This window comes from Symsagittifera roscoffensis, chromosome 2 (assembly GCF_963678635.1).
Source record: "Symsagittifera roscoffensis chromosome 2, txSymRosc1.1, whole genome shotgun sequence".
Taxonomy (NCBI): Eukaryota; Metazoa; Xenacoelomorpha; order Acoela; family Convolutidae; genus Symsagittifera; species Symsagittifera roscoffensis.
Window position 1 is genome coordinate 44,587,848 of NC_087063.1, and position 14,684 is coordinate 44,602,531.

The 14,684-nt window shown below is 36.4% G+C and overlaps 3 protein-coding genes across 3 annotated transcripts; all 3 read left to right on the forward strand.

The window, feature by feature from the left end:
* Positions 1–6,486: 6,486 nt before the first annotated feature.
* Positions 6,487–8,844, forward strand: LOC134839002 (peroxisomal acyl-coenzyme A oxidase 1-like). Its single transcript, XM_063854379.1, has one exon. The coding sequence runs from the start codon at positions 6,783–6,785 to the stop codon at positions 8,766–8,768; it is 1,986 nt and encodes a 661-aa protein (XP_063710449.1). The 5' UTR covers positions 6,487–6,782; the 3' UTR covers positions 8,769–8,844.
* A 103-nt stretch (positions 8,845–8,947) lies between these two features.
* On the forward strand, positions 8,948–12,200 carry LOC134839003 (cell division cycle protein 23 homolog). The gene is made up of 2 exons (XM_063854380.1): positions 8,948–10,995; positions 11,227–12,200. Exons 1-2 carry the CDS (start codon positions 9,998–10,000, stop codon positions 11,996–11,998), a joined length of 1,770 nt encoding a protein of 589 aa, XP_063710450.1. The 5' UTR covers positions 8,948–9,997; the 3' UTR covers positions 11,999–12,200.
* An 871-nt stretch (positions 12,201–13,071) lies between these two features.
* LOC134839848 (TM2 domain-containing protein Y66D12A.21-like) lies at positions 13,072–13,719 on the forward strand. Its single transcript, XM_063855472.1, has one exon. The coding sequence runs from the start codon at positions 13,072–13,074 to the stop codon at positions 13,717–13,719; it is 648 nt and encodes a 215-aa protein (XP_063711542.1).
* Positions 13,720–14,684: the final 965 nt, after the last annotated feature.

Sequence of the window (14,684 nt, forward strand, 5' to 3'; positions counted from 1 at the left end):
GGTGGTTTTGCTTGTCATGAAATTTGCGAATTTTAACTTGAGTTGATAATCAAGTGTTTCTGAAGTTATCTATGAAGTGATGGAGATATAACATCGCGTAGAAAAATATGATATAGCCAATAACCGAATTGAACACAATAACCTTGTGTTCCAGAGAAGATTCGGTTACATAATTCGAACTTCATCAGTTTAACTTAAAATGCTAGATGAAAAACCCTGTCCATTGTTACCTAGCACCAGTGGAAAGCCAAAAATTCTGGGACTCAGACAAATATTTGCGAAATTAAGATATGAATTCTGGGTTTGCCCACTTTTTAGAAGGTTTTGTCCTCGCTCAATATTCAATTGGCAGGCTGACTTTTAATTTTGCGAGCCACGTTTGTGTTAAACGAAGCTGGTAATCAGCAGGGTTATTACAACCCGGTAGTTGGATTTCTTAGTTTTTACACAACGAACTTCAGTGAGCGTAGGGAAATAGTACTACTAAACCTATGTTGCAAATATTGGTGCCACTTTTAGTGGCACCTCTACGGCTTTTTGAAAGTATATGCCCTGACATTCAAATAGTAATAAATAACACAGTTGATGCATTTTAAATTCATCAACTGAACAGAAAGAAAATATTTTCAAAAGAAATTTTTAAATTCAATACATAACGCAATTTTTGAAACGCATAATTCATACATACAGTGGGTTTATGTTGTCCAATTTAACGCATGCGAAGTTAGTGTGGATGCCTTCAGTTTCTTAAGTTCCAAATTTTTAATTGCAAAATTGTGTCTATTTGTATTTTGTACCAATTTTGCTGCATCGCATTGGAAATTTATTAGCATATGTAGCTGCTTTATTTGTGACTAGTGTTTGCAGATTGTTAAGTGTTCATGGCCGAAAGGGCGGGGCGTGGGACTCCAAATCTCGAGGTTTTAGGTTTGAATCCGATCCGTAGCTAAGTGTTACTAATTCCAGGCTTTTTTATTTTTAAGAGTAATGAACTCAGTGAAGACTGTTTTATAGGTCTTGTTGATTTTTCTGTTTTTTTTCCAGGAAAAGTTTTAAAATTCTAATAACTACAGATGTGCATTCATGCACATCGATGCATTTATGAATGGACTTAGGTATATATGCACTTTTTGAGTTCAGTTGAAATTAATCTGCTGAAAGTGATGTAAATAGCGCTCTCCAAAAACAAACGAGGAATTGGCGCGAAAGAAGCGTCAACGGTTTCTAGTTTCAAAAGTGGAATTTCATTTTTAGATTTCTAGCGGAATGAAAACTTTACCTATTGATCATGTTTTCTCTAGTTGGGTTCATGTTAGCAAAAAAGCGACAAGAATAAATTGTTCTACAAATTCAAATAGCTTAAAGGTCATCTATTTTTTTGAAATTCGAAAATTGAGATTTTTTTAAAGAATGTCAGTGTTTTTCTTTACTTGCGTTTATTACTCTTTTCCAATCTATCTTCGATTGGCAATGTTAATTTCTTTTTTTTTATACTTTAAAAAGTTTCTTTGTCATATTCTCCCTTACTGTTTGCGTAGCACAGCTTCGCCTATCGTGTCAAATCTTTAAAAGTTGATGAACGTAGTTCTGGCTCTCTTATAGGTCACGATGATTTTTGTTTTTTTTTCTAGGAAAAGTTTTAAAATGTGTTCAGGCTCAAGTTTACTTTTGCCCTGTTCGCCTTTTGAGTTTTTCTTATGTTCAGTTAATTTCTTTTGTTGAAAGGAAGGCAAACTCCACTATCGAACAGCAAAGGTCACGAAAAGTTCATCAAAACAATGCCAATCATAAATTTTTCTAGAAATTAAAAAGGCTTTATGAGCATCTATTTTTCTTTGAAATTCGAAAGATGAGATGTTTTCAAAAAACAAGTCAGTGTTTTTTTGTTTACTTGCGTGCATTGACTCTTTTCCAACTCAGTTGGCTATGTTTAAATTCTTAATGTTCAAATTTGAAGATTAAAAATTTTTCAGGTTAACAGCCTTATTGAAGACTTTTTCAGGAATCAAATTCACACGAATCATTGGTAAGAGCACCTGCACTACACGAACGTACGGATCTGCTCAATTTCAGGAAAATTCAATTTGAATTACTGGATTACAATTTGAATTTGTTGGCTTAATTTCCACGGCAGGAATTTTATGCAGATACGAGTTATTTCGATTTGATCTTTTTTCTTTTTATTTCGCTGAAACAATTTTTTTTTCGCTCAATCAATTTGTTTAAGCGAAAAAAGCTCCTAGTTTCGATCGGTGTTATATCTGCTTGCATTGGATCATTTAGAGGGTGATCAAAGATTTAAATGCAAAAGGAAATAGCACTCCAATTGAGAAAGCGTACATGGCTCGAAAAATCGGAATGACTTTTTTGGTCGAAATTGGTTTTTACTTTTCAGATTTTCCAGCGTTATAAAAAAATCTTTTGATCCACAGTTTTCTTTAACTGGGCTAATTTCATATTAAAAAATCTTAACGAAAGTATTCCAAATTTTAGAGATTTTGTGTTCATTTTAAGTTCACGAGTTCAACGTGACTCTCTCTTTTGTGTCTTGGCTATGTTTGCCTGCGTTAATGCTGTTTTTTCATGTTCTTTTTTGCGTCGAAAAAACATTTTGAAAGAAATGTAATTATTACTCAATATGTTTTTTTTTTTAAATTTTTGTTTGATAATTTTCTATCCAGTGTTCCCTATAAGTAATGTATACAAAAAAATTATAGATATTTGTTTATTTACGTTTGCGATTAGCAAGCATTATCGAATTGGAATAAAGACTATTAACAAAATCACTTGAGCCATTTGATAGCATAATGTATAATCAATTACATTATCTTGGATTTTCCATCGCACATGGCATAGAGGTTTTGACTACTGTAGAAACGGGAAAAGTCCTAGGCTCGAATTCGGCCATGACATAGCATTTCAAACTGAAATTGTTCAGTTTCAAAAAAGTCGCCTTTTCGTTTTGTCGGCTTAGTTGCCATATCTTGAATTTTTCTTGCGCTGTAAGTAATTGTTTTAGTTGCGAGTGTTTTTTTTCCTATTTGGTTTACTAAATTTAGTGTGTTAAATTTCTGGGTCTATTTTCTAATTTCAGTATCACTTTATTTGGTGATTTTATAACATGGTTATATTTCCTCTCAATAAAAGTGCTTTTTACTTTATCAATTCTTCAATTTCTGTCGAAGCTTATTTTTGTTCTTCTGAATTGTAACAGCTAGTTTTTTATGCTTGCAGAATTATATATCTGATACATAAGCTAAATTTTTTCTCTCGTGAGAATGAATTTTTTCCGTCAGAAGTTGACATTTCTGCTACCATAAAAGCGTATTGGATCAGTTCACTAATAAAATTGATATCAAGTCAATCGTTTTGACATCTGATTCTAGACTAGTTTTTTTGGATGTTCTGCTTCTTGACTTTTTAGCGGCATTTTCTGTGATTCATTTCCATATCGGATTTCCTGTTTTTTGGATCCGAGGGAATATGTAACAAATAACGCATAATTGATCCTAGTCTTCTGTAAAATTTCTTCTGATTACAGTTAAAGGAGTAATAGCAAGGTCTTACACAAATGCGTTCGGCTTTTAGGTGCAATATTTTTTTTTGCTTTTAATGAAATAGAATATATGCTTTTTTTGACCTTTTTCTAGATCATTTTCCCGTATTTCGCCAATTCTTTAGTTTTTCTAGCTTTTTCTATTTTTCTAAGCTTTTTTGCGTTTAAGTGGTTAAGAAATGCAGCTTCGTTCTCCTAAATTCGTTTGAATCAAAGTTTTGAAATTCAAAAGTGGTGTTGTGCTCAATTTTTTTGTCATACTCGATTATGTATTTTCACGAAGTTTGAGAAATCAATTTTGCTTCGTTTTTGAGGCAACTAATTTATGTTCCTCGGTGCCGATTTGTTTTTGAGGAAAAATATTCCATTGTTTTGTACTCATTTTAATATTTTGATGGGTTGATTTTTGGTATATTTTTAGCGTTCACATTCTGAATCTTTTGACAAGTGGAAGGCAAATCACGCTCTCTAACTTAAGTATTTTTAGGTGTCTTTTACTCGACATCATTGCAGTTTCACAACGTTTGCATGTTCCAATAGTCGGAAAACGTAAATAAAACTTGATTAACGAGTCTTGCATTAGCGCATATTGAAGTTTTTCTGACTTTTTTTTTCAAAACTTAGTTTTTCTGCTAATTCATGGTCATGTGGAACAATCAGTAAAATGGAGGTAACTTTTTGTGACCATTTTTTCAGGGCTCGACGGGAGTCTACCCAAGTTTTGTCTGCTTAGTTACCGCTTGGATTTTCGTCTTAATGCTGATTTAACTCTGGCACTCATGTTTTAGGACTGGTTTTCATTCAATGCAAACGTATGAAAATTTTTGGTGATATTCTTCTATTTCCGAATCGGTGGCTTCTCTCAGTTTCTTTCGACTAGCTGCGAGTGTGCCGGTCTTTCAATTTTTTGTCTCAATTTTATGAAAGAATACGTGGAGGTAAATAACGAGGGCAATATAACTTAATTGGAATATACAGTTTTTATTCACGGTGCAAGAAGCACAAAATTGGTCGACCAGACTATACTTATCTCCGTAAAAATAGATAAAATTTAGGAAATTTTTTTTCGTTTTTTTAAGTTAACAATCCTACAGACGATAACACCTTAATTATATGTTTTATTTAATTGTGAATTAGCTACATTTGGCTTCATAACCCTTGTGATAAGCAATGGTATCGCAATCGGGTACTAGATTTTTTTTCCCGTAAATAACTTTGTGCACAGGATCTTCACTTTAAGAGGATCTTTCTTAAAGGGTCTTTCATCTGACATGCTCAATTTCTTGAAAATTCAAATAAAAGTACTATCACTCAGCTAGTATTTAGTTCAAGCCCGTTTCAGTTTGTAATTATCTTTTCAAAAAACAAGAGTCAATTTTTTTCCGGGTGCCTGGTTTTCTTCCTTATTTCTGTCGGTTCAATTTCCGTTTTTTAAACGACAATTTTTTTTACCTGGTAGGGATTTTATTGGCTTACTATTTAAAGGATTGTTTTTTCCTATTTAATTAGCTTTTACTATAACTAAAACTTTACAAGTTTGTATATTTACCATGTCTGATTTTGAGTTTTTTTTTTCCAGTTTTCTTAAATATTCAAAAAGTTTCAGTTTATGTTATATCGACATTTTTATATCGACTTTTTTTCGGAAACTTTTTTTCGACAAATTTTAAAATAAAATGATTTAGGGCTATTGTGAAACCTCACTAATTTCATAGCCTTCCCAATTTGGTCTTGTGGTAAAGTGCGTACCTTGGGAATCTGGGTTTGAAACCCGGCGGGGGTACCTTCTTTCTTTTTGATATATATAGATTTTTTCTCAGACAACTTGAATTGTCAGTCGATCGTTTTTCTGCAAATTTATTGTCGAAGCTTGAATTTTCTTGAAAGATCGGGGAATTTATATCATTTAAGAGTGCCGTATTTTACGTTTGTAAATATGCAGGTAATTGAGTTTCAAGTTTTTCTTTGATTTCTGTTACTTTTACTATGTTTTTGGTTTCAAAGTTCTTGGGGTCAAATTGTTTCGACGAAGGTTGTTTCGGTCCAGTTGCCTCTTAATAGGTTGCTTTGAAGGGCCAAAGTATATTTCGAGTTTTTGTGCTGCATGGGGCGCTACAACTTGGAGTCTTTAAGTTTTTTTATGGCTTGTTTTCGGCTCAATGGGCGTCTGCCCAAAAACTGTCTGCCTTTTACTGCTCGGTAATTTTTGTTCTCAGTTCTAATTTAGCGCTGACTAAAGCGTTTTCGACTTGTGTTGTTCAAGTTGAACATCATCCGAGACATGCAGGAAGTTTCTGAAGTTGTACTTTTTGGTATTTTGTGGCTTCCGTTTCATTTTCTATCCGCTAGCTTGCAATGCTATCTGTTCATTAAATTGCAAGTGTTGCAAAATTTTGCTTAGTTTCTGTGTATAGTTTCAAACAAAGTCTTTGCTTTTCCACGTGCTTTTCCATGCGTTTTTTAATGGTTTCACTTTTCATAAAAACTTAGTCTTTCTACGCTTTCCCATATTTTTCTCATCACACTACGCACAAAAAAGACCCTAATTCGAAAAAATGTTTTAGGGAGAACGGTCGGAATCTAGCAATCCTTTTTTTGTGTACATGGAACAATATGAAAAGAGTTAAGAAATAGTCTTTTCCTCGAACAAATTTTCATCGCCAGTTTTGCATTTCACATAAAATATGAATTTTAATTTAATTGGCTGATTTTTAGAGGAAAAAGCGCAAGCTTCTGTAGTAGCTTCTAGCCAGCAGCTGATACTCAATGAGTACAAGTATTTTAAATGTTAATATTTTGAAGGTTGAGTCTAATTACTGTAAATGAACTTTGTAATGGACAAAAGCGATGTTGAGAACCAGAGTTCAAGCGTCTCTAGATTCTGTCTACACATGTATTCAAATTCTTTCATTACCTACGAAAGCAAGTGCAGAATGCTTTTCTTGATCATTTTGCTTTTAAACACAGAAACATATTGGTTACGATGCAAAGTTTTGTTTTGCGTCTTCTATGGTTCCTTAGCTCATCTATGTTAGTTTGAATACATTTGCGGTTGACAGATTGAAACAGAAAGTCCCTTCACTCTTTCAGATTATTAAGGTATGAATGAGACAATTGGTCATCTGTGAGGTTTTAATACATAGGTTAAAATCTATTTTGCCTCCAACCAAATTGATTAAAAATTGTATGCCAATTTTATACACACCGGGTATCACATTATAGCACAATGTTTGATGAGCTGGAAAAAGAACGCCAGTTGTCTGGTCTGGATGCCGAAGAATTGCGTGTATATCTGGCAGACGACAGAGCGGATTCGTTTGAAGAAATAAAAGACATAATCGCTCGGTATCCTGAAATGACAAACCCAACAGACCTCGACTACCTAAACGCAGATAGGAAGGAAAAATACGAAATAAATTTGAAGCGTTTTTCCGCACTCATGAAAGCAACAAGAGCAGGAGATATTGATCCGCGAAAAGATATTGACAAATTTTACACCCTACTTACGGTAATCAGACATCCAGTGATTGGTCTTCATATTTCAATGGTAGTTCCCACTCTTGAAAAACTAATGACTGACGAGCAATGGGCAGAATGGGAACCCCTTGTCTTGACTTTCAAGGCCATTTTTGCCTACGCTCAGACGGAAGTAGGTCATGGAACTTGGTTGAGCAAGTTAGAAACTACAGCCGAATTTGATCACTTAAGTGACGAGTTTGTGATTAACTCAAACGGATTAACAGGTTATAAATACTGGCCCGGTTACCTCGCAAAAGGCTGCAGTCACGCCCTTGTCATGGCCCAATTGATTGTAAAAGGTCAAAACTTGGGACCGCATCTGTTTGTGGTTCCTGTCAGATGTACCAAAACTTATAAGTCACTTCCAGGAATTGACGATGGCGACATTGGGCCGACTTACTCAATTTACGAGCGAGATAACGGTTTTGTGGGGTTCAAAGAAGTGAGAATCCCCCGCAAATATATGCTGATGAGATACCAGTCAGTTGACAAAGATGGAAATTACAGAAGCGAAGCAAGTACGAAGCTGATGTTTGCAGGAATGCTCAAGATCAGAAGTTTGTTGGTACCCTATGCCTCCATGCTTACAACAATTGGCACCGTAGTAGCAACTAGATACAGCATCGTGCGTAGGCAGTGCGAACTGATCGAAGGTGAAGGTGAGATGAGGATTGTGGATTATGTTACCCAGCAAGACAAACTGTATCCTGCTATTTGTCTCGTTTTTGCGCTGCAGTCCTGTCACAAACAGTTGCAGAAAGAGGTCAAGAAAGTTGAGCAAGAGGTGATTCAGGGAGTCTACGACGGAGTGACTCCTCTACACTATTTATTAGCTGGGTTGAAAGCATTCGCAAGTTCTGAGGCATTAAAGCGTCTAACAGTGCTGCGCGGTGCATGTGGAGGTCACGGCTTCTCTCTCAGCAGTAACATTCCCCCAATGATGACAGAAGCGGATGCTATGTGTACGTATGAGGGAGACAATGTAGTCATGCATCAACAGTGTGCTCGAAGTCTGGTCCGGTGCTTCTTAAAAAAGACGATGGGAGAGAAGCAAGTTGGATTTATGAAATATCTGGACAACGAAGATTCCGAAATCCTACTTTGGGACTACAACGTGCTAATGAACTTAGACTTACTGAGGCTTGCTTACGAACAGAGAGCCAGATATGTACTCACGATTGCGTGTAAAAGTATGCAGAATCACATGGACCGAGACGGTTGCTCCAAGGAGCAAGCATGGATTAATTCAGCTGTTCAGCTTGTGAACGCGAGCATAGCTCATTCTCACTTGTACGTCGCATCTCAGCTTATGAATGCGCCAACAACTACAGATATGTCACCTTTATTGTCTTCGGTGCTACGTAAAGTTTGTATTCTCTACTGCTTGATCGGGATCCGGGATAACCTTGGCGAGTTCCTTGCTTGTGAAGTGTTTCGCAGAGACCAAACGGAGATGATTTTCGAGGGCATTCTGCAACTCTACATGGAACTTCGCCCTCATATCCTGAAGCTAGCAGAAGGTTTTGGCTTGCCGGAGTTTATTATCAATTCAACTATTGGTGCTTCTGATGGCAGGGCCTATGAAAGGCTGATGGAGTGGTCTCGAAAGTCATCGCTGAACGACAAAAAATTCAAGTCGGAAATGTTCGAAAAGTACTTGAAACCCGTTTTGAAAGCGGAAAGCAAGCTGTAGATAAAATTGAATTTGATTTCCATTTTTCCAGTATAATTTTTAACTGTACAGATCATGTAATATAGAAAGTACTAAAGAGATTTTGAAAGTATTTTTGTAATCAAACTCAAGTTTTAAAAAATGCTTGGCGATGGATAAACCTTGAGTAAATCAGTGTAAAGTGGATAAATTTTGGTTGGCATCAGGCTCATCTTAAGTGATTCAACTACTTTTTTTTCATTGGAATAAAATGGCAATTATTAGGAGTAATGGACGTAGTGAAACGTCTTTTATAGGTCTTGATGACTTGTGAAGGTTAACCCGGGTGTGAATCCTTAGACCTGAGATCATTTCCGATACGAAGTGAGATGTTAACATCTTATACTTATGTAATTTTATCTGGTAGTTTCATTCAAATCGATATTTGTGTTGCTTTTTGTTTCAGCTACAGAAGAACTATTGAAGAGTCGAAGAACGAGAAAGGGAATTTAATTTTTAGATTTCCAGAGCAATCAAAACTTTACCTATTGATCCAGTTTGCTCAAGTTAAGTTCGGTTAAATGCTATCAAAAAAGCGCCAATCATAAATTGTTTTAGAAACTCAAAGAGCTTAAAGGGCATCTATTTTTTGGTTGAAATTCGGAAGTTGAGAATTTTTCAACAAAGTCAGTGTTTTTTTTTTCTGTTCACTTGCGTTCATTACTCTTTTCCAACTGTCAGTTGGCTATGTTCGTGAAATTTTGGTTGGGAAGCTCTAAACGAAATTTGTGGGTTTAACCACCTGAGTGTACATTAATGGAAAGAATAATTAAAAACGCATAAAAGCAGTTTTCGATTTTTCTTCGCAACAAAAACCTGCAATGTTCGATTCCCAAAACGCATTAAAAATCTCCAAAAACTAAATTTACTCGATTAAAACTAAAATTAAGCATAAATAAGCTATGTAAGCGGCCTTAACTATTCGTAAGTAAACGCGCTTGCTCGCTCGCTTTCATCGCTCTGGTTAAGACAAACAATCTAAAATTTCAAACCCGTTTTTCTCAACTTTGTCAAATTTTTCTCAAATTTTATAATATCGTTCGAATCACGACTTATAAAGCTTTAATATGATTTATCAATAAACTCTCTCCGAAGAATATTCGGGTTTGCTGATTTTGCGTGGAAAACAAAACAAAAGAAAACACACCCGAATACAAAGTTCCTCCCCATTTTTTAAATGGTCGGGAAAACAAACAAGTTTCAGGCGCGAAATGTCTTTTCCTGAGAAGACAATTCTAAAACTAGAACTGATGCAGGCGTCCATTGAAATGTCCAACAGGGGTTTGAAACAATCATCAATTTGGTGTGCTGAACAGGGAAACAGCATCGAAGCTGACCTAGACACAACACGCCTCTCAAATGGAAACTTCTACGCTCAAATGCAGTCGAGTAACGTCACTTCTTATATTTTTGCCAAGACTCTTTTCGACAATAAAGAATTCACCAGGGCTGCATTTCATTTAGAATCAGGGTCCAAAACTTGTTCTAAATGCAGTTTTCTGAAGCTTTTTTCTAGACTGCTAAGTATTGATACAAAGAAAATGGAGGACCAGTTAGAACCATGTAGTCCAATGTTTCTCAACAGCGAAACGGAGGAAGCACTCCATAGCTTACTCTCGGATCTGAGTTGCCTTGACAACTTGGATGGTTACCACTGTTACTTGATGGGTCTCGTTTTGAATAGACTTCAGAGGAATCGCGATGCTCTTAGTTACTTCTGCAGATCAGTGAACCAAGTACCAATGCTGTATGCATCATGGTGGGAAATGAAAAACCTGATTAAAAGAAAAGACGAGCTTAGCGAGCTGAAACTTCCATCTCACTGGATGCGAGAATGCTTTTCAGCTGAAGTCAACTCTAATTTCCAGATGAACGTTGAGGTAGTGGAAAAACTGATTCCAGTTCTAGACGCCGGATTTTCGAGAAGTCCTCACTTTTTTGCATGTTTGGCAAAAGCGCATCACAATTTGAGAGACTTTGACGCTTCAATTGAGTGTTTCGAAGACCTCCGAAGTCTAGATCCGTTTAGACTGGAAGGTCTGGATACTCTTTCAAATGATTATTACGTCAAAGGTAAAAAAGTAGAATTGAGTGCACTGGCTCATCAGATGATGGAGAGTGGAAAGTATAGACACGAAACTTGCTGCGTGGTGGCAAACTACTATAGTTTCAGACAAGAACACGAGAAGGCTGTAACCTACTTCCAAAGGCAAGGCTGCTTTTGTTTTTCTGAATGTTTTTCTGAATGTCATTGTGTCGAATATAAAGAAGGGAAATAAGAATCGCGCATTTCACCTATGATTTGCGCTATTTTCTCAAAGCATTATGAAAACATGATTTTTTTATGAGAGACTTTAATTACACTTTCGAGAGTTAGTGTCTTGTTTAAAGTCGATTTTGTTTGCATCGCCGCCATCCATGTGCTTTTTTCCTTCTCTAGAGCCCTGAAGTTGAACCCAAACTACATTGATGCTTGGACTCTTATGGGACACGAATTAATGGAAATGAAGAATACAAGTGGAGCAGTGCAGGCCTACAGGAGAGCAGTTGACATGGATCCAAATGACTTCCGAGCTTGGTATGGACTGGGTCAGACTTACGAGATCCTCCGCATGCCTTTACATTCGATCTCATATTTCCAGCAGGCGCATGTTTTGAGACCGAATGACTCACGGTTCCTGGTAGCTTTGGGTTCGTGCTACGAGAGCCTAGACAAAAATGCAGAGGCGGAAAAATGTTATTGGAAAGCGTATTCGGTGGGCGACTCAGAAGGAACTGCTTTGCTGAAGCTTGGGAAGATTTTTGAAAAGCAAGATAAAGATAAAGACAAGGAAGAAAAAGCAGCGGCTATATATCAGCGATACGTTGACGAGGCGAGCGTTGAAGGGAGCAGTGTAAATGATATGCAACAGCAGGCTTCAGTTTATCTTTATCTATCCAAGTATTATCTCAAGAAGTGCCATGAAGCGGATCCGGACCCTGGAGGAGACAGAAAATGTCTCCTGGAACAGGCCAATGATATGGCAACTAAAGCAGCTCAATTTAAATCTACGCGCGAGGAGGCAAGAGCACTTCAGAAAGAGATTGTAGAAAAAAGGAAGGATAGAGAATTTGGGGCGATGGGGCACATACAATCACAAGCCATGCACTCCTCCAATATCAATTTGAATCCCAGCACCCTGATAGATCTGGAACAAAATGATTCAGCTTGAAATTTAAACTGATGTTTACGGGAAATACTCTGACTCTGGTCAGTCCCTTGTTGTTTTTGAATTATAATTATTTGTCAATAGAATTCATTGTTTATTTTGAGCTGTAGATTTACCAGAAGTTCATAATCACGAGTTTTGCTGCTGGATAATTTGTCTATTTTGTTTTGCAAAATCATTGAAATCACTGAATCGCTTCCTTTTTATTCCGGCATGTTCTGTTTATGGTTGAGGTATGATATTTTCTCTGTTTTTGTTTACCCTCTTCCGAGAAGAAGTGTCTTCGAATCTGTGACCAGAGTATTTTCCTGTAAACAAGATTCGTTAAGCAATTATATTTTCCATTTTTTTTAGGATGTGCGGTTTGCCTCGCATAGTCTTGCCTTATGTGAACTAATTGATCAAAGAGTTCCGTAGCTGGCGTTACTTTTTCTGTGTTGTTTTTTGAGACGAGGAGGTTCGTTTTTTGTTCAGGTTTGGAACCGTGTTTACCCGCTTTTTTTCACGTTGAAAGCATTTTTTTTGAACTGTCACTTAAGTGAGCAGCAGAAATAGTCTGTGATTTTTTAGAAGCAAAATCAATAATAATACTGTAATTTTTTTGTCTGGTATCAAGTTTTAGCGTTCTGATCTTTTAAGTAACTTGACAATTGTTCTATAAATACCAAATAATATTTCGACCACAGCTATTATTGTTGCAAAAAGCAAAAAAAAACTCAAATTTCTCAAAAAAAATCTATTTTTCCAAAGTTTTTTTTTGCAATTTGAACCGCAGATAATAACAATATGCTTTAAAAGCGGGAATGTACAATTTTCTATGTGTATAGTTGCGAAAGCAAGTTTCTTGTAACTGGGAACTAGACTTTTTGGTGAACAACTTTCTTACAAATCTATGCTACTTGCATACCAGCAAGCTAATCTTGTTTTACGGTAAATTGCTTCTATGCTTAATGTGAAGCCAGTACATGTAGCGATTCCTTTGTGTCGACTGGCTATTGTGAAATAGAATTGATAATTTGTTACTTATGTTTCCTAATTTATTTATGGTCTGCTATTTCTCAAATGTATTTTCAGATATGGCGTATACAAATTCGGATACAGTATCAGTTTTAATCTTTTCCCTCTTCTTGGGAAATTTCTGCAGCTCGTCAGATGAACCCGTTTCTAGTGGGAAATCTTTGAGCATTAAACCATGCGACGATTTGCTGCCGGGGCAGTACCAGTGTCAAACTTTTCATCTTCCGCCGTCCAAATGTAACGAAACCTACAGTATATCATGTGTCTTAGCAGCGGGACTTTTATGTAGACTAAGTAACTCATCGAATACAGCTGAGAAATCCGCAGAAGACAATTCTATTTCAACCGATAAGACAAACGAAACTGAGTTGTCTCAAGGTTTAACGGTGTCTGCGTTTAACCAGACTCTTAATTGTCCGTACAATGAAACAAGTTATAGATACGACATCGCATTGCTGCTCTCGGTGCTGTGTGGTGTTGTAGGAGCAGATAGGTTCTACCTTGGGTACCCTGCTCTGGGTGTCCTCAAACTGTTCTCCTTTGGGGGTCTTCTAATCTGGTGGCTGGTGGATATTGTCCTTATAGCTCTCCAGATTCTCCGCCCAGTTGACAACTCGGATTACATTCTCTCGTCTTCGGCTCCGAGGATGGTAAAGTTGCAGTTTGATGCTGCGAGTGTAATCAAATTCACACACGAAGAGCTTTGAGATCTTGCAAGGATCTCATCTGGTTTCTATTGAAGACTCTCAAAAGTTGGGCTTTCTTCGAGAAAATCAATTTAGTCCAGACAGTTTAAGAGAGGCGCGGAAGTTGACTCGATATCGAACTCCAACATGTGATATGTAGTGTCTATAACTCCAACATGTGATATGTAGTGTCTATATCGATTGAAATTAGTTAATTAATAGAATTATTTTTCTACTTTCTGTTTATCTACTATCTGATCTCGTAGCTTTTTTCCCCGTGATAAGCAATTATATGTACCCTATTGCAAAATGAGGATAGTTAGAGGTGCACAAAACTCGCATATGCTTGAGCATTGATATAGTTTTTTTTTACAGGGGTGGCTATTCTATACAATAGTTGTTTGGTACCATAGGGGGACATACTATTGACTTAGTTCTTTTTAGGGTTGCTGATTCATTACTAGCTACCATGGAGGAGTGGGAATAGTTAAAGAGATCCGGATTTTTTCCATATGTGCTTATTAAGGCTTAGCTGGCCAAGCAATAATACAATAGGTTTTATGGTTTTATGAGTAAGCAAATCATCTGAAATAGACTGGGCGAAAAAATCAAAATTTATAATTTTGGTTTAATCATACGCAAAGAAAATACGACCAGAGAAATCTTTATCTGGGCGTTATTAAACTATCAAACTGCTTGCACTGGAAAAGTTAAAACTGCTAAGGCCTAAAAGACAAAAACCTACCACGACATTTGACGGATCAATGTAAGTTTCTATAGTTAGTAGTTAAGCCTCGACATTCGTTTAAGAGTCCATGAACGTTGTTCAGACTCCTATATAGGTCATGATGATTTTTTTTTCAGGAAAAGTCTTAAAATTTGTTCGCGCTCAAATTTGGCTTTTTGAGGTTTGACTTCTGAAGTAAAAAAAAGAGTCAAATGTTTTTGCGTTCCTTGACTCTTAATTGCGTTTTTTTTTGCTTTGT